This window comes from Phycodurus eques, chromosome 2, assembly GCF_024500275.1.
Source record: "Phycodurus eques isolate BA_2022a chromosome 2, UOR_Pequ_1.1, whole genome shotgun sequence".
Classification (NCBI taxonomy): domain Eukaryota; kingdom Metazoa; phylum Chordata; class Actinopteri; order Syngnathiformes; family Syngnathidae; genus Phycodurus; species Phycodurus eques.
The window spans coordinates 13,729,123-13,752,218 of NC_084526.1; the positions used below are offsets into that span (position 1 = coordinate 13,729,123).

Below are 23,096 nucleotides of genomic sequence, written 5' to 3' on the forward strand. Positions count from 1 at the left end.
GTGCCCTCCAATGAAATTCAGCGAGACAATGCGCTTCTGTAGGCACCGAAGGGCCACATCATGCAACGAGCACCGGTCCCTGTGGATACATTTTCCCCCTCCTCCTCCCTCCTCGCTCTGCGGTTGGGCAACTGTGAGGCTGACGGCATTCTCTCCTCATGAGCATACTTTTCAGCCACACTCACAAAATCAGGAAAATTCAGAAGCTGAAAAAGAGCTTTAAACCATATCTCAACAAATCAGTACAATATTGTTCTCAGTCTTTGCACATGTTTTCAGCAAAACAGGAGAAACATTAATAGAAAATATCCCTGGCCAAAATTAAACTGACCCAAAGTTGGTGGCCAGTTAAGGGTGTATTTGAACCTCTCGCCCAGAGTAACCTGGAATAGGCTCCAGCTCGCCCGTGACCCTAGTGAGGATAAGCGGTACGGAATATGGATGAATAGAAGTTCAAATGCCATTTTAGGACAGTTTTTTTTTAGAACAGTATTGCCTTTAAATGGGTTCTGCGTGGCAGTCGAAAGTTGGCTCACGTATCGGAGAGTTGAAGCGCTTCTGTGGTACGAAAACTCTTTTTTTGTACAATTTGCAAAAAATAAACACATTTATCAAGGCTTCCACCGGTTACTTTTTAAAAATGAAATTTGGCTCCCATCAGTCCTAGCAATGCTGTTTCGTCCAATTCCTCTATTTTGGTAGCTGAGCTCTGACCCAGTATAATCGGTGAACCAGGAAATTGTGCACTGACAAAGATTCTGCGTTGTTTGGAACAAAAAAGTGATTAAAATTCATTTATTGAACTAATTAATTTGTTTGTCATTTATTAATCACACAATTAATGGGTTAGAGTCCCACCCCTAATTAATACATATTCATAAAAAGTACAATTTCTTTTTCAACACTGTTCTCAAGGTTTGTAATTATTATACTAAGACTGTCATTCTGCTCTTAATCCTTCACACCCCCTGATGGGCGCTCGTGCACCCCCACCCTCTTTCCAGAGGCCACATATGAACTCGTGACAGAATCCACTCATGTAAACACTGTAATGGAAACATAGTCTCATTTAGAATAGGCCGAACAGTTGGGTTCTTTTGCTGTCAAAGTAAGAGGAGAAAGTGAAGACGGTCCACAAATGTAACTTGTGTATTTAATAGATTAGCATTGGTATCAATGGTAAAAGATCATAGGTTTTATATTATAGTATTGACCAAGGAAATAGATAAAACACTCCTCTTCTGACCCATTATCACCAAACATATTGCTTGTGCACCATTTAAAACACATTCCTGTTACGTTACAACAGGGTGGGGAGTTCACTGTATCAGCTCACTGATTTGTGGTGCAGACAGTGACAAATCCACTTTACGTCTGAGCATGAGCTGTACCCACTTTTATAATTAGCAAGAGATGTTCCCTAAATCACATGACATTCCATAATGGATGAGATAAACTGGGCTAAATATGTTCTCTTTGGCCATTTTGAGCTGCAAAAGCTGACCTCAAAAGCCTTTAAAAACATTAATTTTGTATGTTCAATTTTATTTTGAAAGAAGTATGTTTTAAAGATGACTAAAATGAGCATGTTTTACTTCCTTCAACTCTAATCTGGACAGGCCAAGGTCTGCTCACAAGCTGTGTGGCTATTTTGCATTGACGTGTTGTCACAAAGGAATGTCAATTTTGAGAGGCACTTCAGTCGAGTTGGGTCTTGTCACTGTGATGCCAGTAGCCTTGCACATTGTTGCCTAAGCCCTTGTCTCTAATGAGCATCCATCATCCCACACAAATAAAAACATTTGACTGATAATTGCAACAACTTTTTTGCACCACATATGTGTTTGTGAAGTCACATTTTGACAGACCAGCACGGAAACAAATAAAAACAAATGATTAAATGTCTAACTCACCATGACACTGAATATAGTTGTTAGAATTAGTCAAAACCCTGCATTTGTTTTCTTCAATACGTCTTATCTTGTGTTCCATAGCACAGTGCGTTGTAAAATGTCACATTGTAGCCTAGCTCTAAAAAATGAAGCCTTTCACTGTTTCACTGTTGTTATTCAACTGTTGTTATTATTGTGCTGTGTTACCGGTTTCCTTTTTTGGTCAAATACAGTATTTCCACACGCTTGTAGCATCGTGCGTACTGGAACAGTATCAAAATATGCTCAGTTTTGACTGATGCTGTCATACCCAAATAAGCTATGCAATGTAACGGTTCTCAGAATGATGCAATACACTGTACAATTTATGGTCCCCGAGTTCCTATTTTCACAGAAGCCCTGAGTCTCATTCATTAAAGAGGGTCTCATAAAACTATAATGAGCTTTTTAAATTCATTGCCAGCCTGTTGCATGTGTAAACACGAGGGGCTCATGCAGCTCCAGTGGCACTGCAGTCCGCTGACATTGTTAATAATAGCAGGTTGCTTGTGTTGCCTGGCACGATGCCCCCCATGAGCTCATGGGAGAAGAAAACAAAAGCTCACCTCACAATGAACGGACGTGTTCCTTTGCCTCACTTTCGTTTCTTGTTGTGGTGACTGATCTGAGGTCTGCTCTGGTAACGCAGCCCTGCTCTGGAGGATCCCATCCACTGCTCCAGAGTCAGCCATGTGCTGCATCACTCGGCTTGAGGGCCTTTGAGTTTCTGGGGCACTCGGAAGTCTGGTGGACATGCGAGGATTTTTCTCAAACACTTTCTCATCACGTTTGCGGTTACTTTCCTTGTCTTTCCTCACTCCCTCTGGAGAACGAAGCGCCTCTGAACTTTTTTTCCTGGACAATTTTCCAAAAGGTGCTCGGTTTTGATGTTCTGCCATCTTTCTGCAACGTTCCACTTCCATGAGCTCCTCCGCGCTGGCCTGTCTCATCTCCTCAGGCGTCCTTTCATCTCTGGGGCAAATCTTGATCTTTTTCTTGACAAAGGGAGTCTTGGCAATGCCACCTCCAACTCCGCTTTCATTATTTGTTTTTGCAGAAGTCTTAGTCAAGGGTGTCGGCCTCTCCTCAACCAGTTCCTCTGCAGGTTCCTCCAACCTCACCTTTGAATCCTCACCAACAGATGGAATTAACTCCTCAGTGACCTTGTTCTCTGTGGAGCTGGGCGCACGCAGGAAGGCCTCCATGGTGGAGCGCCGCTTCCTCTGCGAGCGTTCCGGGCTGATGGTACGAAACGGCACCTGGTTCTCCTTGCCGTCAGCCTCTTTGCCTCGGCCCTCCGCTTTCTGCTTGAGCTTGGCAAAGTAGCGCTGGTGGATCTTGTACTCGTTCATTCCGCCCACCTCCAGAACCCCCGAGCACGACACGATACCTTTGCTGTTACTGGCCGATGCCTGGTAGATGGCTGCGTCCTCCAGAGTACAACTGCAAGGAGAAGACCATTAAACATTTTGACAAGATTGAAATTGGGAAATGGGGCCCGATTCAGATAAACTAAACAGATGGCATATCGATGTTGTTAATATCTTATTTAATACTTCAATACATACAGTATACATACTCGTAAATATGCAGGGAATGGTTTTGGCCGTTGCGAAATATTTCATATTTAGGAAGGCCGCAGAATCTGTCCAACTGTTTATCATCCTTATACCAAGTAAGTTGAGGGATAGGATAACCTGAAAGACACGAAAGAATATTTAAAAAGTTAGTATAATGTAAGGTATGTTACCTTATATTCTGAATATAATTTTGAAAATCTAGACACGGAATACTACAACATGAAGTCACTAAAATAGTAGCGATTAAATTCAATTAACTTTCATTTTATTTTATTAATTTTAATTATTCAAAAATAAATTTTCTGCATTTTATTTGTGCTATTTTCTGTTTCTTTATTCATTGTACGAGTTTCCTTGTAAACATTTATTGCATTTACTTGTTGTATGTATATTTTGCAGTATATTTAGAACAATTGCCACTAGATGTAGCCTCAGTTGAGCACAACTTTTCAGGCATTATAAAATGTGTGCATTTTTTTCTGTGTAATTAAAATATAACAAATATTAACTAATTAATAATGTATATTAAAATCAGTAGGCCTACAGAACATGGTTGGATGGATCATTTTAATATACAGTCTATATTCATCGAAAAATGTATGTACAGCTCCAAATAGCACATAAATAGTGTTGATAGTAAAATATCAAGTAGTCTAGTCTAAAGTAAAACAGTAAGGTCCTTGAAAACAGTACAGAGAAAGGTTTTCACATGTGAATAATGTTAAGATCTGACATATTGGAGGTGTGTTTTTGTCCCAAGATGTCACACTTGACAAATCGATGGAGACGCTCACCAGTCACCACACAGAAGAACTTAACGTTGCAGTTCTCTGACACAGCTCTGGACTTGAGAGTGGTCACAAAGGTGGGCTGTGTTTCCTGTGTCAGTTGAGCTATCACGCTGCACAGTGTGCTCCTGCACAGAGAGATGTATTGTAAAATTTTAAATACATTCACTACTGTAGAATGGCACTTAGCAGAGCTCAGACGTCCACCAAGGCGGAGCAATCCTCAACATATCCATCTGACATGTATGATGAGAATATATGATGAGAACACACCTGCTAATACTTTCCACTCCATTCTGTGGGTGACAGTATTGCGCAGTACAAATTTACACAATGGCATTTTTTTCACTGCAGTATTATCTACTCGATCTGGTGGATCACAGTCCCACGTGGCCCCAATGCAAGTGGACCAGGCAAGGACCATAAAATTGAAATTGTGAAAATAAATTCCTCATTCTGTATATTTATGCTTGCCGATTGGAGTGAAACGATATCCAACAATGTGTAGATGGAAGCAAGTTTTTATCTCTACTGCATAATCTGATGGACCTACACTATTTTTTTAGGTTTATGGTGTTGTTGTTCTCATCCAAAACACAACAAAAGGGAAAACAAAATGTCTTTGTTTCAAATAATAATACAAAATTAATTTTAAAAAACTTTTCATTGAACAAAAATGATATGATCACATGCCAAACCTCTCCATATATCCATCCATCTTCAACACCGCTTATCCTGGTGTTTGTGGGGACTAATGTGCAAGACAAATAAGTGGCCCATGTCTCCCTGAACTGATGTAAAGTGCACAATGTCACCATCACACTGTACCTGTTCTCTGGCCTGACGTTGGAAATGTAGCTGCAGCCTCCAGGCCGGCTATTGCCAACAATTCCGTTCCCTTGGCCGGCTCTTCCATTGGCCGATTGGGAGCGTGACGTTGTCCGCCGTGAACCCATTTGAAAGTATGCAAAAGTTCTCAAAGAAAAAAAAAAAAAAAAAAAATTGTATTTAAATTCCTTCAAGCTACTGTAGATGGCGACTGCAAGAGAATAACACACATGCTAACTGAGGCCATCATAATATTATATAACGTAAACTCAGTGATATGTGCAAATATCCTTAATGCAGTGCACTCACCGTGGATGAGGTGATGTTACTCTTTGACAGATGCCCCACAGCTCTGACTTGAGGCGCTGTGATTTCCAATCAAACAAGAGCATGCGTGTACACAGGCTGCTACTGTACTATTTTTAGTGGGGCCCTCAAATAGGCACAAGAGTGCATCACACTCCCCCCTCCCCCAACCTGTCTGCACACTGATTGTGTACAATAGGAAGCACTGGGTGGCCAAAAAGCACGTCAACACTGAAGTAAGATACACTGATCTGAAGAGGAAAGAATGATTTAAGCGTGGAAGTCAAGTAAAGGTCATCACATATTTGGTGGCTCCCAAAATAGAACAATAGCATTTGTAAGCATTCTATGTTTATTGTATGTCTTTAGAAGCTATGGAACCATATTTGGTTGCCTAAAATGGATGCTACATACCTCACTATAAGGAAATAATTTCTCTAAAACAATGAGCAAATATGCTGATGTGCCCGTAACCTGAAGGATAAGTAGGTACAGAGAACGGATGGATAGTTTTCATGTAACATGTATATTGAGAGGTTTTTTGTAGATACCAGGTTTCTATTCAATATATATATATATTTTTTATGTATTTATTTATTTTTCCTGATTAAAAAGGAAAACAAAATGTTTGCAATGGAAAGCAACACAACAATTTTTAAACAGAGAATTCAATAAAGTACAGAGTGGATGAAATTACTTTAAAAGAAAAGTATTTTGTGAAAGAAATTAAGATGATTTAAAAAAAAAAAGATTAACAATGCAGTAACAACAGGCTTCAACCATTATGGTCAGTAATGAATTAAAAAAACATCTGCTCTTTTTAAAAAATGTAAATCTAAGATTTATTTGAGTCTGGGATCGATTAGCTTACCTGGGTCGGTAGATTTTAGACAATATGAGCTGAACTTTCTCTTAGTTGTTGGTTTACACAAGGTATGGAAGTTCAGCACAGTACAGTATACAGTAGAACACAAGTGCGTAATCATCATCATGGGCAAGGCCACTGCGAAGGTTTCATTGTCCACCGACAATCATTTTGTATCCCAAAGGAAAGAAAAGTGGAAATAGAACAGCCCTAGAAGGGCACAACTCACTAATGACTGCATGCTTCTCATCTTGACACACACACTCTTTTTGGACATGCACACACTACATGATGAATCAAAGTCTCCCTTTCTCCCTCGGCCATGTGTGTGTGTGTGTGTGTGTGTGTGTGTTCTAAATGAAGTTGTGCGATATCCTTGTAAACTTACCATTGTCACATGCCAGCATAAACTCTGCTCAGTCATTTTCATTTCTTTTGGGCCAACAATCCAAGTCAGTGGACAGAAGCTCTCAAAATTTGACATGCATATGAATGTGACTATTTTAAAATAATAAGTACAATAATACACTTTATGGCCCAGCTCACAAGGAGTCACAAATGATGACCTAGGACATATTTAACATCATTTTCTGGACTTCAATGACGAGCCCTCACTACTAAAATATAATAACTGACACTAAAATGACAGTGAGTGGTTCACGCTGTGGCAAACAGCTGCCACTTTATTTTATGAGCACAGTTACCTCATCATGGTCAGGATATTTCGGACAGGGTGTGTACTGATGGATCAAAGTCCCCAGAGTGTGGAAACATTATAGATGTAACGTGACCCCCCCCCACCGTTTCTAAACAAGGGTAGAGTACCACAATCTATCCCATGGGATATCATCTGGCTTTTTTTGCAGCGATACATAGCAATCCCCAGATACCAAGCAAATATGCTTCCTCAATTTATTTTGGGGAATTAAGAGTGTATTTGCTCAGGCAGATTTTTTTCTCTCTCTAAAAAAAAAAACTTTTTGAGTGAAAAAGGATATATATATACTTTTTGTTTGCTTAAAAAAAAAAGCATGGGTGCATAGAGAGAACACAGTCAATGTTGCCCAATTAATGAATTAACAGACAACATGAGCGGAATCATTTTCCATTGTTTTTTGTATGACAAGAAAGGATTCTGTTTGAAGGCAATTACAGAGTCAATCGAAGTAAACATTGCCAAAGACTTCGTGCCCATTTATATGTTGCACAAGCCATGCTTTATCGACATGTTGGATTTTTTAAATTTTATTTATTTATTTTACCGAGGGTATGCATTTCCAAGTCGCAAATATTTCATCACCTTGGCTCACCTGCCTGTACAACTCAAAATGAGAAAACGACTAAGAGACCAGGAGAGTGTGTGATAACAGATATACTTTACAGACCAACCAGACGAGCCATGCAGCTTCATGATTCATTTTATGTTAAATAGTTCAACATTTTAAATATTGATTTATTAAGGATTGTGTTTGCATATTTTATGCTTATTCTCACCAGGGTTGCGGGTGTGCTGGAGCCGATCCCAGCTGACTTTAGGCGAGAGGCAGAGTACACACTGAACTGGGCACCAGGCAATATCAAGGGCAGTACAGTAGTATTTGTGCCAACTTCCATGGGTCTATTTAAAATCTGTACTGAAATTTCAAATCATCATATGTAATAAATAATAACGTTGAGATATTGCAAGAGTTCATGAGATACTAAATCCCCTTTTACAGTAACATGAACAATGGTTGAACAAACTATTATGCTTGACTTCTGATTTCAACTAGTTATCCATCATCCGTCCATTGTGATGCAATACTATGATGAGGTGATGAAACATTTATATGGTTTTGCAGTCATAACGGCCCTCTCCGGGAAACCGTACCTACAAGGTGGCCCGCAACAAAAATGAGTTTGACACCCCTGATAGAATCTTTATTTACCCAACATGGATGTTTGTTTTTTTTGGGTGTGGGAGGAAATTGGAGTCCCAAGACAAAACTAAAATGGGTGTCTTTGCTCAAAGTTTGGGAAACACTGGCTGAGTAGGCGCGATGATCTTCCAAAATTCCATGCAATATCCCCCGTAGTGGCTGTGTGCAACATAGGAATGACATTTCAGCAATCTGAGTGGACGTTTAATAAAAGCTGTGATCTTGTGAATGAAGCGTTCAAATGAGAGAAAAAAAATCCAATGAATTGAGTACTTGAACATGTTTTAACATCAATCATCATTATAGGGACTCCCCAGAAACCCTAGTCGATGGGGACGTTAAGTGTATTTTTCCATGTTTCTCTCAATAGAGCTCACAATTTCTATATCACATGGTTGTTGCCTCATGATCTACTATGTATAGCCCTCGCTCCAAATCCCACTGTGGCTTAGCGGAGCAGATTTAAAGGGGAGATGACAGACAAGACCACGTTTGCAGGGACTGTTGTTTGGGATGTGTGCAAAGGTCACATTATCTCTACATTTTGGTGGACACGCCATGGCCACTTTATGAGGTACAGGTACCTGCGCAATATGATGATGACCAAAATGTATCAAAAGACTCTTTTTCGATTGGCCCTCGGTAAAGGTTCACAAAGGAAAAAAATCAAACCACATAGAGCCATGGCTTATATTCAAGGCCTTGATAAGGGCTTTCCAGATATGTTGTCAATCATATTGTCAATTAATCTTGAGATGATGACACAATTAAAGAAAAAGCATGTTTTTCTTACTTGAAAATGTTACTCGTAACAAGGTCAAAAATCAATTTGCAACAACCCACACAGAACCATACCTCGTATTGATTGTCTTGATAAGGGTTTTCCAGATCTTATATTATACTGTGGAAAAAAAAACAAAAACCTACGGTGTCATAAATCATAAAGTTATATGATTACACAATTATAAAAGAACATGTTTTTCTGGTCAAAAATCAGCAACAAACCACATCTCGTCATACTTCATATCAAAGGCCTTGACGTGTGCTTTCTAGATCTGTAAGAATGTTGCCCGTAGGAAATATGTTAACAACACACTGAAACAATCACAAACATCTTAACACTAACTGCATATATCAAGTGTCAACCTGCAGCAAACTAAACTCTTTTGACCTTGACACGTCAGACAGAACGAATGTCAGCGTGGTTTCAGTTTTCTGTATGATTTAAGCGGTCCAATTTATCCTTGTGTTGGACGATTGACTCCCCTCTCTTAATGCAACTTTAACTGAATCAGTGTGATGGACTAGCTTGTTTGCAAATGCATTCATACACTTTAATTTAATTAAATAATTCGATTTTTAATAATTAATTAATTACACTTTATTCAATAAGCTTTAAAACAGTGGTGTCTAACAGGCACTTGGAATTCCCCCACCCCCCCCCCCCCCCCTGTGAGTAATGATGTTAAGAAAGCAGAGGGGTACACTAATCCCAAATGTCTGCCATACACGAAACAGCAGCTGCCTGGGGACACGCTGTCCTGCTGATCCGGGCTGTTTCAGAGCTACACTCCCAAATGTTTGCAATTGTGAGGTGTCGACGCAGATAAACGGGGAGAGCAAAAAGCAGGAAGAGGAAGACGGCCACTCACATGCACACACACAGCTTGAGTGTTTGATGAGTCGCTATGGAAACGGAGCTCAGCTTTGTGCATCCGTCAAGGCTGTTACATCATCTTCTGGAAATTCACACCCGTGTCAGGTCCAAGGAAACGGCAACGGGAGAACGCTTGACTTGCCGGGCCAGCTGACGCACGCATACATGCACACAGGCACGCGCACGCGCGCACACACACACACACACACACACAAGGGATGCCTGCACAGTCCTAATGATTGCCTCACTGTGGTTAAAAAAAGCAACAGAAGTCTACAGACTTTCTACACCATTGCACCTACCTTTCTGACACTGGTACAACTTGCTAGGCTTGTAAGTTGTAACCTAATTTTACAGCCAGTGGGTGAACAAGCCCTTTACAAATAATCAATAAAAGTCACAGCTACTGGAAATGTGGCTGCTCACTTAACTCATAAAAGTCTGAATAGCATGAGTTCATTTTTTTAATAATATTTTTTTTTTTTTTTATTCGAACCAGTCCAGGGCATTCAGTGGACTCCTGCTATTCACGGGGGTCAGTGTCTGGGGCGAACTGCGAATAGTAAAAATGTGCGAATGTTGAATTGATTTTGAGGGGGGGGGAGGGGGGACGACGACGACGACACATGGACTGGACAAAAATATAAATGTAACACTTTTGTTTTTGCTCCCATTTTACGTGAGCTGGACTCAAAGATTACAAAAAAATTCTACATACACAGAAGGCCATTTCCCCTCAAATATTGTTCACAAATCTGTCTAAATCTGTGTTAGTGCGCATTTCTCCTTTGTCGAGATAATATCAAGACGCTGATTAGACAGCATCATTATCACACAGGTGTGCCTTAGGCTGGACACAATAAAAGGCCACTCTGAAATGAAAACACAAACACACAATAAAAGGCCACTCTGAAATTTAGCTGTATTGTGAGGGTCTGGGGGATCAGAAAACCATTCAGTATTTGGTGTGACCACCATTTGCCAACACATCTCCTTTGCATAGTTGTTGTGGCCTGTGGAATGTGCTCCTTCAGAACTTGCGATATCTGGGGCATTGTGCTGTGTGATAAAACTCCACATTTCAGAGTGGCCTTTTATTGTATTGTATATATCATTTTTCTTTTAAACCCCCAAAAATTCTTGAATAACCGGGGCTTTTTGGGATTATTTTTGTTCCTGAGCCAACGAGACAATATCCTTGACACAATGATGCCAGTTTTTAATACAGTGCCGCATGAGAGCTCGAAGGTCATGAGTATTTAATGTTGGTTTTCGGCCTTGCTGCGTCAGTGCAGAGATTTATCCAGATTCTCAGAATCTTTTCATATGACCGTAGATGATGAAATCCCTCAATTCCTTGCAATTGTACATTGACAAAAGTTGTTCTTAAACTGTTGGAGTGTGTGCTTATGCAGTTGTTCACAAAGTGAGGAACCTCACCCATTGCTTGCTTGTGAACAACTGAGCCTTTCGGGGATGCTCCATTTATACCCAACCATGACTTTCAAATTCCCAATTTACCTGTGGAATGTTCCAAACAGGTGGGTTTTAAGCATTCCTCAACTTTCACAGTCTTTTGTTGGCCCTGTCCCGTTTTGGGAACATGTTGCAGGCATCACATTCGAAATGAGAGAATATTTGCAGAAAAACACATTCATCAGTTTGAACATTAAATATCTTGTCTTTGTAGTGTATTCAATTGAATATAATTTGTAAAGGATTTGAAAATCATTGTATTGTCTTAATTTACATTTTACACAACGTCCCAACTTCACTGGAAGCGGGTAAGATTGATTTTACAGGGGAGGAAGATGTCAGACATGATTAAAATAATATTTTCAGGTGCACTTTTCAAGAAAAACTCGACTTTAAGAGGCTTGGTCAACTAACGGTTGTTGATTGTGAACTGCTATAATGTAATGTATAGACTACAACCTCAATGAAGCTTTTGGTGTTGTTTGGAGGTGATGTATTGGAAGATAAGTTTCTTGCTGTAGTAATAATGGTATTCATCCTCAAATACATGAAAATGCAACTACCGTATGGCTTCTTTAATGCCACACATAGTTCTATAGCATTCTTGCACATTATTGTGCGAGGTGATGGTGTTTTTAAGAGGTGGATAAGGTCACTGAAGGCCCAGTTCCGAAACACACTGTCAGCCACTGATATTCAGTTCATTGAGATTCGAGTTAGCTCAGTAGAGTTACGGTGTCCTCTTGTGGTACTTTTGAGAAGCTTCGGGGTTTTAAAACGAGTCAATTGACCATCATGAAATGCACTTACTTGCCCACGTAAAGATATTCACCTCCTTATTGAACATGGTAAAAAGTATGTAAATCTCTTAATACAAATGTGGACACAAACAGAGTATGGAGAGAATAAAAGAAAACATGATATGAACACGAACATGAAAAGGCCTCCCAACTAAAGAGCTGGCCTTCTGGCACCAATTTGTCACAAAACTCCCAAATCTAATGCTTCTTATAGCACCTTTCTCACAGGTGTCTCTGTTCCCAAGAGTCCTTCCATCTGACCATGGATGGCCTCACAACTATGGATCCCACTTCTGAGGCTAACTTGTCACATAACTCCCTTTCCCAATGCTCCTAAAGCCTCTCTTTTCTCACAGGGGTCACCTGTCCCATACAGTGGGTACGGAAAGTGTTTAGACCCCCTTAAATGCAGCCATTTGCTAAAATAATTTAAGTTCATTTTTTTCCTCACTTCACTTGTAACACTTGCAGTTGCTCCAATCAGGAACAAGTTAAGAATCACTTCATTCACCCTGCACATGCTTAGTTTAGTTTAGTCCTTCCTCCACAAACATATGAATCAGAATCATCTTTATTTGCCAAGTATGTCCAAAAAACACACGAGGAATTTGTCTCCGGTAGTTGGAGCCGCTCTAGTACGACAACAGACAGTCAATTGACAGAGAACGCTTTTGAGACAGAAAGACATTGACAAAAAAAAGAACAGTCACTGAGCAGTAAAGGGTTGCTAGTTATCTGGTAATGCCGGTAAAAAAATTTTTTTTTTTGACAATTATGCAAAAGATGCAGAGTCCTCTAGCACTTAGAGCATTTCAAATGACTAATATTGCAATATTCCGTTGCAATGACCATTGTGCAAAGGGCGCCGAGACTTCAAGGAGTGTATGCAGTTTAAAGTGACAGGTAGTGCGATAATGGGACAATGTTGGTTGTGCAAATGTTACAGATACTCCTCAATCAGTGTGCAAATGGAGCAGATGCTACTCTGGCTTGAGTGGCCAGTATTGGTCAACAACAGATATGCAAATAGTGCAGCGTGGCGAGAATACTACAGTGAGTGCACGAGTAATGTATAATTGGCCCCACAGAAATGTGACAACAAACTCAGACAAAAACAATGATACAGATAAATTGAACACTGGAAATTGTTTTATAAGGCCAAGTCCTACCTAATTTCTGTATTAACAATCATTTTCGTTGTTTCTCGTGTAATGCAGTACAGTACATTATATTGTTCTTATTTGTTGGGGTGGGTGAATTTTGGGTATTTGTTAGCTGTTAAACTAAATCTTCCAAATTATAAAAATAGTAAATGATGAAATATTTTACTCTGTGAGCGGTGAATATACAGTATATTAAATGTGTTTCCCCTTTGTTCATCGAATTACAGACTTACAGTAACTGTAGTTTTCCCCAATTTCTAATATAACACTGATCAGACATCTAATCCACAGAAATATTTTCCACAGTAGGGTCTTGGAAAGACAATTTAAAATCGGAATGATTATTTCTCTTTGTTTAATTATAAGAACAAAATAATAATAATAATAATAATAATTACCTGTCAATGTCATAAAGCGTGTGGGACACTTTGTAGAGGACTTCCACACTATGTTCTTTGGCTAGAGCAGCCACCTTCTGGTCTCGGGACACGCTGTAAGGCCCTGTGTCAAAATCATATGTCAGCTTGGTTATTTTCCAATTGCTGAACAGTTGGGGGAAAATGTCTTCTGGCTTTCCTCTCATGACAAACAGCCTAAAAGAAAAGTAAACACCTTAGCGACAATAATGTACTTTAGCATGATCATGATGATATTGCTATGAGTGTCAACCTGGAGTTGAATTTTCTGAGGCTGCAATCCAAGTCATTGAGCGACCCCAGGAGGAGCCTCCAGCGGTTGATGCCCACCTGTGTCTTGTCGTGGAGATGTGGATCCAGGATGAAGGCAGGTAGAGTTCCTTGCAGTCCGTTAGAGCGGCCATCAGCGCCGGGTTGTCGTGCAGCCGCAGACCCTTACGAAACCAGTCAATGCACCTGTGACCCATATCTGCAGTCACAGGATAATAACGGTCGAATAATGACAAAGTATACTGGAGCAATTTTAAATATGTGTCACTGATTGTGTTGTAATAACCATAACATTAGGTAGACTACACCTGCACAATCTAATGAGCTCCAAAACAAACAATTGCCGCATTGCAAAAGTATGAATGTCTAGTAATGCTCAGTTTTCATTGACAGGGTCATTGAAATTTTAATGCAACATGTAATATGGTTATTGTCGTGGGTGTATGCAGTTTGAAGTGGTGTAGAACTACCTACTTCTGACATTGTAGTTGCATTATTTAGTTGCATTTACATTAAGTTAAAATAAAAGAAATTTAAATCAATAAATACTTTTTTTTTCAGCTGCAGATGTTCCGATTCAGTCACTAAATTGTTTTTAAATTTAAAGAAAAACATCGGGATGTTTTCAGTTCTTATCGTTTCTCGAATGTGCAATTTCAGCGGCCCAAAAAATATACAATATACTCACATGCTTAATTCATCGTAGTTTGTGCACGTTTAACATAGTGCAGACGTCAAAATTTTAAATACATCGACTTGGCAAGTAGTTCACCACGAAACTAGTTTGTCAACCTACACATTTACTGAGTCTTGGCAATAAACATAATACAAAGTCGAGGAATTTACCTGAACGGCGTCTTTTAAAGCGCAAACTGCATACACCCACGACAATAACCATATTACATGTTGCATTAATTTACCTGAACGGCGTCTTTTAAAGCGCTCGACCGACGATTGTAGTTGCTAGATTTGTTTTTGTGAACAAACACGTTGGAGGAGTGACGAAACAGGAAGTGGGCCGGCCAATCGGAGTGCGACAGAGGCGGGGCGTCAGATGAAGACGCATGTGCCGCGTTGCGATGTACTCAACGGCCTCTAGATGTCGCCACAATGCAAATAATACGCGCGAGGCGAGCCTCAACGTGATTTATACGCTACGTTAGATTTCAGTCGTGTAGGGAGACAGGAGACAGTTGAAAGAAAACTCACTTGTAACACTTGCAATTGCTCCAATCAGGAACAAGTTAAGAATCACTTCATTCACCCTGCACATGCTTTGTTTAGTTTAGTCCTTCCTCCACAAACATATGAATCAGAATCATAATCAGAATCATCTTTACTTGCCAAGTATGTCCAATAAACACACGAGGAATTTGTCTCCGGTAGTTGGAGCCGCTGTAGTACGACAACAGACAGTCAATTGACAGAGAACACTTTTTGAGACATAAAGACATTGAGAAAAACAGTCACTCAGCAATAAAGGGTTGCTAGTTATCTGGTAATGCCGGTACATTTTTTTTTTTTTTTTTTTTTTACAATTATGCAAAAAGATGCAGAGTCCTCTAGCACTTAGAGCAGTTTGAATGACTAATATAGCAATAGTCCAGTCCAATGACCATTGTGCAAAGGGCGCCGAGACTTCAAGGAGTGTATGCAGTTTAAAGTGACAGGTAGTGCGATAATGGGACAATGTTGATTGTGCAAATGTTGTGAAAGTGTCCTTTTCAAATCTGCAGTAGAAGGTATTCAAGTCGTTGAATATGAAGAAGTAATATCTTAAAGCAGACGCCACAAAATTTATGAGGGAAAACATAATTTTGAAAATTATTTGGGGCTAAAATTATTTTTGTGATTACTTAGTCTGATTTTTAGTTGAGCTCATCAAATGTGTATCATGTTAATTATTTTTCTGTCGAGGTATATTTCATTCAGATAGTTTGTGGTAATATTTTATCTGTTTGCTGTCCGCAGGTATGTTACTAAATCCAGATGACCAGCCGCCATCTTCTTTAAATTTTGCTGTGCAAGATTTCCTGAACTTGGATTTATCAGAGGTCCACCAAAATCTAGTTTTTTTTTTCTATGAAGTTTGATGTAGATCTCACGACTAGCTTGCTCTCGGCACGGTCCGGAATGACATATTTAAATCGCCTGCTATTATTACCAGCCCATAATGTATTTAATCACGTTGCCTGTTGTCACATTGGCCAAGAGCAGTGACAACGCTCCAGTCATGCACAGGAATAGGCTTCAGCTACAGAAAATGGATGGATTAAAAAAACAATATTTATAATATTGATGAGCGTGTACATACAATAAACAACGATGCTATAATATAATACACTATATCATTACATAGTGCAGAATTTTAACAGTACTTGGACAATTATACATTACAATTTATTCACCTGTGTTGCCAGAATTCCACTGCATTTGTACTGTTAAATGTGGTTACCATTGATCTTATGGTCAGGGACTGATCCTGTGCAATTGATACAGTACACAAACAGTATACATTTGAATAATTTTACAAACTGATGTTACATAGTATGTATTTGTTTTCTTTTAATATTTTGTGTGTTGAACTTGGACTGCACAACCTTTTACGTTAGTCAATTATTAACGCTTTATGGGCTACTATTATGGGTATTGACAAGAGTCAATACCCATAAAAAGCCAATATTGTACGTCTCAAACTTGCACTCACTGTACAAATGAGAATGAAGCATGTACCTATCAGTCAATTTACAGTATGATAGTCTACACATTATTAATAGGCATGCACCGATATCAGTATCAGTGCCAATACTGTACATCTATATAGTACTCGGTGCTCGTAAAAAAGGGTCCGATAACGCACCAACACTATAAGGAAGACAACACTTTTAGCCAAAATGGAAAATAAACGATGGAGATGGCCCGCTCCACTCCATCCTCGTCACGAAGCTGTGGCGGGCGAGCGTTGCGGCATGTCGAGGAAGAGAAGGAAGCAATGGTGTGGTAAAGTATTACTGCAGTTGTCCTGTCATAGTTTTATTTTATAACGTGCAGTATTGTCAAGAAGCAGTCTTTTATGTCTTTTTATTCACTTTATTTTGTAGTTAACACACAGAGGTAACATGGCATTCATATATTCCTATCTGTTTATGTCCACCGGACTGGACATTCTTTATCTCTTATCAATTGTATGCACTTCTTTTACATAGTGTCCCATGGCGTTCGGAGTGAAACACCACAAACCTGAAATGCCTTTTGTCACAAGCAGCATTCAAGTGAAATAAAAAAATAAAAAATGCAACTGGATTTTAAAATGTCATTAATGACAAGTTGTTATTCCGTAAAGCATTTTCAAGAAAAGTTTATTTCGTGTTCGAATAAAACACCTTTTCATCCATGCACGATGTAATGGATTATTAAGTATCGGTACTCCGTATCAGTGAGTAATCAAAGGTAAGCACTTGTACTCGTACTCGGCCTGAAAAAAAAAATGGTGTAGGGAATCCCTAATAGTGATCCACTGCAGCAAACTTGACATAGCACTTTAATTTATGGGCATGCATTACATGTTATTGTTTAATGCCTTACCCAAATAACTCATCAGCGAGTTCTGAGACGTCACGTGTGCATTTAGATGTTTGGGTGTCGGCTCACTCCTGAAAGCACACACCGAAATATGTGTTGTTATTGTTATTACTGGCATGCATGTGGCTTTATAGTCACGACTGGTTTCCTAACGGGAGCTCTCCGATTGGCCGCTGCAAAGGCGCCATTCAATCGCAGCGTGGTGAGGAGGAGGGGACGGTGTGGTGGGAGAGAGAAAAAAAAAAAAGAGGTGACACTTGGACGTGGATCCAATCTCCGGTGCTCCTCAGTCAGTCGGAGATGCTCCATCTGCGGCGCCGTTCACGGTCGCCCCCGCCGACCAGGTGTTGGAGCACGGTGCGGGCGCGTCGTTAACTCGCATGCATGCGCCTGGCGTCGTCCTCCCCGGTCCGGTTCGCAGACCGCTGGGAAGATGCTGAGCAGACTGATGAGTAGCAGCATCCGGAGTCTGGACCGGGAGTGCAACTGCACCGTGCGGCTGCTGGACGACTCCGAGTACACCTGCACCATCCAGGTCAGTGCAGTCATGAGGCAGCAACACGTCCTTGACTTCAACAAGGCATGGCCAGCACTTGACGCATTTCATTGACTTGAATGGGATTTAAAAAAAACAATTTTTGGGGAGGGGGGCTCAGAATGTCAGTCAGAGGATGATTGGGGATGGGTGGTCAATGACATCACCGGTGTGGGCATCCCATCACCAGTTCTGCAGGAATGCTGGACACTGGCAAAACTGACAACCGCATGCAACAAAACCGTTTCCATCTTAATTGGAACATGTCAGTGCTGCTCAAACGGGATGAGACAAACACGCTTTTTTTTTTTTTTTTTATAAACGGGATTATCATGCAGGATTAAGGGGATTATTTCTTTTTTTTTCCTTTTTTTTTTTTTTTTTTTTTACGTTTTTGTGTATTGGCCACAAATCTGTTTGGACTGCAACACATATGCCGATACAATTTGTTTGCAATTGATCCCCACTCACTGAGGTGTAGCTATATGAATCATGTTTGGTTACTTTTATATGACTTGTAATGGCTGTCACGTGCACAGCACGGAGATGTAGTGGCGAACACGTCTGCCTCACAGTTCTAAGACGCGTGGTGTTGGCATGTTCTCCCTCCCATTTAGAGACAAACAACCAATTCGCACTCACATTCGCAGTTTTGGATAATTTAGTCCTCAATTAACCTAACATGCATATTTTGTGGGTGGTATCTGAAGTATGCAGAGAAAATCCACACAAGCACAGGGAGAACATGCAACCTTGCACACAGGAAGGCCTGAGGCCCCCCCCCCCAAAAAAAGTGTGAGGTGGATCTGCTAACTACACATGCTGCCAAAACAAAAAGAAAATTTCACTTTTATATTAATAAAGTTATGATTTTACAATTATTTAATGGTTTTGCTCAATTCTTACATGGCTGGTCTCACAATGTTGTGATCACTCATTAAAATGACCACTCTGTTCTCGTAATAGGATAACATCTTTCTTGAAAATGTGATTTTACAGTTGTGATATAGCAACTTTATTTTAAAAATAGCACTTTATTTTTTGGAGAATATGACTTTATTGTTGTAATATTGCAAGTGTATTTTTATTTAAAAAAATGACATTATTGTCATATTCCTTTTTTGTCTTGGAAATATTTTTTCTAGTATTCAGCATTACTCTTCGCAACATTACTAGTTTTTTTTTCTCAGAATAATTATTTTAACATTATGACTTTATTCTTGTAACTTTATAACTTTAATACACTTTTTAAAGTCCTGCATTGCTGAGCAATGAATGAATTTAATTACTGAACGTTGGCAGTGTTCACTTGACAGCGAAGACTATTTTCGGTTCCTAGTAGGATTTAATTCATTGTTGTGTGTCATTGATGTGACACATTTGAGGCTAGATCAAAAGGGTGGCCAACATGGTGCCCGGGGCCACAAGGTAGCCCCCAAGGAGCACATGAGTAGCCCGTAGACCTGTTCTGAAAAATATCAAAGACACATTGCAGACGTGTCTCAAACTGGTAGTCCTTTGCGTTAATCCATACCCAAGAAGTAGCTCTCAGTTTCAAAAAGGACGGTGACCCATGCAGCGGATTAAATCGTAATTTGTTGTGGCGTGGTGCTTGATCGAGTTATTCTGTTGTGAATGCATTTTCCTCCCTTTTTAATGTTTCTGAAGAGGCTTCTGCGTTTTGTTAACAGCGACTAATGGCACAACACTGAAACCAGCGCAAACACACTCACTTATTCAGGCCTTAGTTTAAAGCATTCCTCCTTACTCCTTGCGCTTGACACATCAGCGAAAATCAATAGCGTATTGACGTGAATGAAGACGTGCCACAGTATATTTAATATTTAATTTAATCTGTGTGCGCAACATATATTGAATTATTTGTATTGGTCATATTTAGCAGCCAGACTTTTTCCGATGTCGGCCACCGTGCCGCCGCGAGGAGAAGTCATGTGAGTGTCTTATCTGCTGTGTGTTTTAAGTCACGTGACTTTAGCGGGGCTTCGTCATGGAGGTGTTTGGAGCTTCCTCGCTTGTTGAGAGATTCGGCTTCTATGCTGAATTAGAGATGATGCCAGCACACAAGACCATGGCCAAACGCTTATTTCTAACATCTAACGTGACGGCAAAGCAAAAGCCTTTCAACCACTGACAACTCCAAGTGCCTGTTACTCTAGGGACTCTTGAAAGGCTGATTTGAAGTCACCTTGAGTTATTTTCCTACTCATCCCTCAGTTTATCAACACGTGTGAAGGAAATGATGGTTGTACAGGAAATTCCACGCAAAGAAAACCCCCTGAAAATCAAATGATTCACTTTCTTCTCATAGAAAATAATGTAAATAGAAATAACATATTCTAGGTTGGCAGGACGGTGGTATACAGTGGCAAAGCTGCCTCACAGTTGCTTCCTGCGTGGGGTGAACCCTGTATATCGGCAGTAGTACTCCAACATACTGTATCTTTACATACTGTCTCCAGCATTCGTTTATAGTAACAGCTTGTTATGAGGAACAATAGTACAAGACTTGAAAAGAACCATTTGGAAGAAAGCTAGCATTGAGAGGCTGCTTCACCCAATCAAGATGTTAAGTTTGAACATTAAAACTTGCTGATTCAACAACAGAGGACAGCAGGGAAGAAATATTTCATTTCTCTGTACATATTCAGTTATTTCCATAATGGGAAAAAAATTGAAAAAGTGCAATTTTACACAGTGGGCGTCATTACATTACCAAACTGGTGCAGTTGTTTACAAAAGGCTGCAGCATTTCCATAAAAGGCTTCATCTATTGATAGTTTAAAAAAGTGTTAACATTTTTTTGCTGTTCTGATTAAACATGACGTCTGCGTTACACCTTGGAGATGTGGCCCAGAATAAAATGTGCTAATTGTGGCTCATTTAGTTCAATTAGTGCACACATGGGCTACACAGGATACTCATCATCAGGGAATAATGATGAATTTCAACCATTACGAATGGAACCACATTAAGTGGTGAAATGCCAATATGTCATAAGTGGGCATTAAACGCACCAATTGCAGCAATTAGTGACAAACAGATCTCAATTCTCCTCCAACAGGAATATTATGAATAATAAATAATACTAATAAATATTATAAATCAAACTGAGCTCTCTAAGTACCACCTTTATGACCATTGCATCAATTTGAATATTAACACTGTGCTTAAATATAGGGGGAACTTAAATAATTCCATTTTTTTATTCCATCAAAAATGGAGCTTCGCTTGACATACATTAAAAAAAATAAAAATGAAAATAACATATACATTTTAATAAACAAAACATGGATGATTTGTGGGGCACAGCCAGCCCTGCCCCTAATGCAGTCAGCACTGCTGGACATGAAAAATCGCACATCAAAGTGAGCGATTTCAAAAGGCCAGTCCATAGTTCAACATAATGTGCTCAGCTCTTTTCACCAGTGTGGGAATTTGTACAGTCACGTCCTATGCTGTAAATTGATATACTTTCCACGTGCAACCAAATTCATGATGAAATAACATTAACCCAGAAATGAATTACATACTGATTTTAAGAGAGTGGCTCAGTCACTTGGCACTGTTTCAGATCCTGGCAGGAAGGTGATACACTTCATCTTTTTTTTTTAAAAATGATTTTAAAATGCCAATTCTTCCGGTTTCTGGAAATGCCCTTATTTCTAAATCCACTTTCTTTTGTTGTAAGATTGTGTGTGTGTGTGTGTGGGGAGGGGAGAGGGGGGGGGGGGGTGTCACACAAGCAGCAAGAATCTGCTCCTTTTTTCTGGGCCGCCTTCACCTCGGCACTAAATTAATGATAATGCCTAAATTTAGCATAAACTTGCTTCCAAAACCATCCAGTCAGGCAAGGACTGGTGTCCAAGCCAAACCTCAGGGGTCTCACCGGAGTATTTGAAGAAAGGCAGTGATGTCGTTTGCTCTTCGCAGGATTTGTTTATGACTGCTCCTTGGTGCATCATTTTCAGCACAGTATATGCCTACTTACTTGTAACGTGTTAACAGACTTCTAAAATGTGACATATCCCACACATGATGAGGAAAAAAACAGCAAGTGTGTGCTTAATGCTCATAGAGGGCTCTTAACTTTGCATTGTATCTCAATCTTTAAAGTTAAGATGGACTGCTTTATTGTTTTTACAGATTCATATTCATGTTAAATGGCTTTTTTTAAATGTTAAAATGCTACTTACAATCGTACCCGAGGCTGTACAGGTATTCAAAGTTTTATGATGGCAACACTGGGACACATTACAGTTGGTGTCTTGAAATATGAGAGACCCATAATCCTACAAAAAAGAGGCTTCAAGCTGTTGAAGTTTACTGTCAAACTAAATATAAAACAGAGAGAATTACACGGCGTGTATTTCAGACAGCCACATAGCTTTGCCTAAAGTCTGCTTATCTTAACGCCAGCAAACAAAGCAAGAAGCGATAGAATGGAGAATAAATTGCATCGCTGTCATGATCTTGTAACAATTTAAGCAGCAAATATTTGAACACAAATTGTGGCGCAACACCACTAGACAGATAATATAGTAATACTCACAAACATATATTCTTTATCCTCTGCCAAAAACAACTCACATTACTGCGTCTTACTGAGGACCTGAAACGTCTACATGTATAGCTGTATATCTTTGTTATACTAGCCCCAGGTGGCTAAACTGACTAGAGGGAGCAGCACAATGGCCATTGAATTGAAACAAAAAAATGTGGTTTAAAAAAAAACACAGATTTAATTATGTCCCGGATTAATGGCATTTAGATATACAGTATTTCAGTAGGGAAAGAGGATTTTAGATGTGAGTGTTTTGTATTACACTCAAATCTATATTTGCTATTTTCATATTTTTCTGTTGGAAAAAATTTTTTATGGTTTATGGCACATTGTTTTGTGCTGAGACTCGGAGGGTTTCATTGTGAAACATGAGGTCATCTTCCTGTCATATTCGGTAG

The 23,096-nt window shown here is 39.6% G+C and overlaps 2 protein-coding genes across 7 annotated transcripts in view; one reads left to right on the plus strand and one right to left on the minus strand.

Annotated features, from left to right (window-relative positions):
* The window catches only part of LOC133397328 (alpha-protein kinase 3-like), a 28,208-nt gene extending 13,205 nt beyond the window's left edge, over window positions 1-15,003 (minus strand). For 2 of the 6 annotated variants that reach the window (XR_009767594.1, XM_061668072.1), the window contains exons 1-7: window positions 14,846-14,903; window positions 14,060-14,198; window positions 13,712-13,906; window positions 5,128-5,274; window positions 4,306-4,427; window positions 3,511-3,628; window positions 2,498-3,374 (exon numbers count right to left, since the gene is read on the minus strand). Coding sequence is in view for 5 of the 6 variants with exons in the window: in XM_061668072.1 (XP_061524056.1) it covers window positions 2,498-3,374; window positions 3,511-3,628; window positions 4,306-4,427; window positions 5,128-5,274; window positions 13,712-13,906; window positions 14,060-14,198; window positions 14,846-14,897 (1,650 nt within the window). In the remaining variant the exon portion in view is untranslated. The other 4 variants (XM_061668082.1, XM_061668091.1, XM_061668099.1 and 1 more) reach the window with 4 other exon arrangements.
* Window positions 15,004-17,871: 2,868 nt separating this feature from the next.
* The window catches only part of LOC133415486 (FERM domain-containing protein 5-like), a 52,342-nt gene continuing 47,117 nt past the window's right edge, over window positions 17,872-23,096 (plus strand). The window contains exon 1 of the mRNA XM_061701602.1: window positions 17,872-18,116. Coding sequence (XP_061557586.1) covers window positions 18,015-18,116 — 102 coding nt within the window. The 5' untranslated portion in view covers window positions 17,872-18,014. The remainder of the gene's footprint in view (window positions 18,117-23,096) is intronic.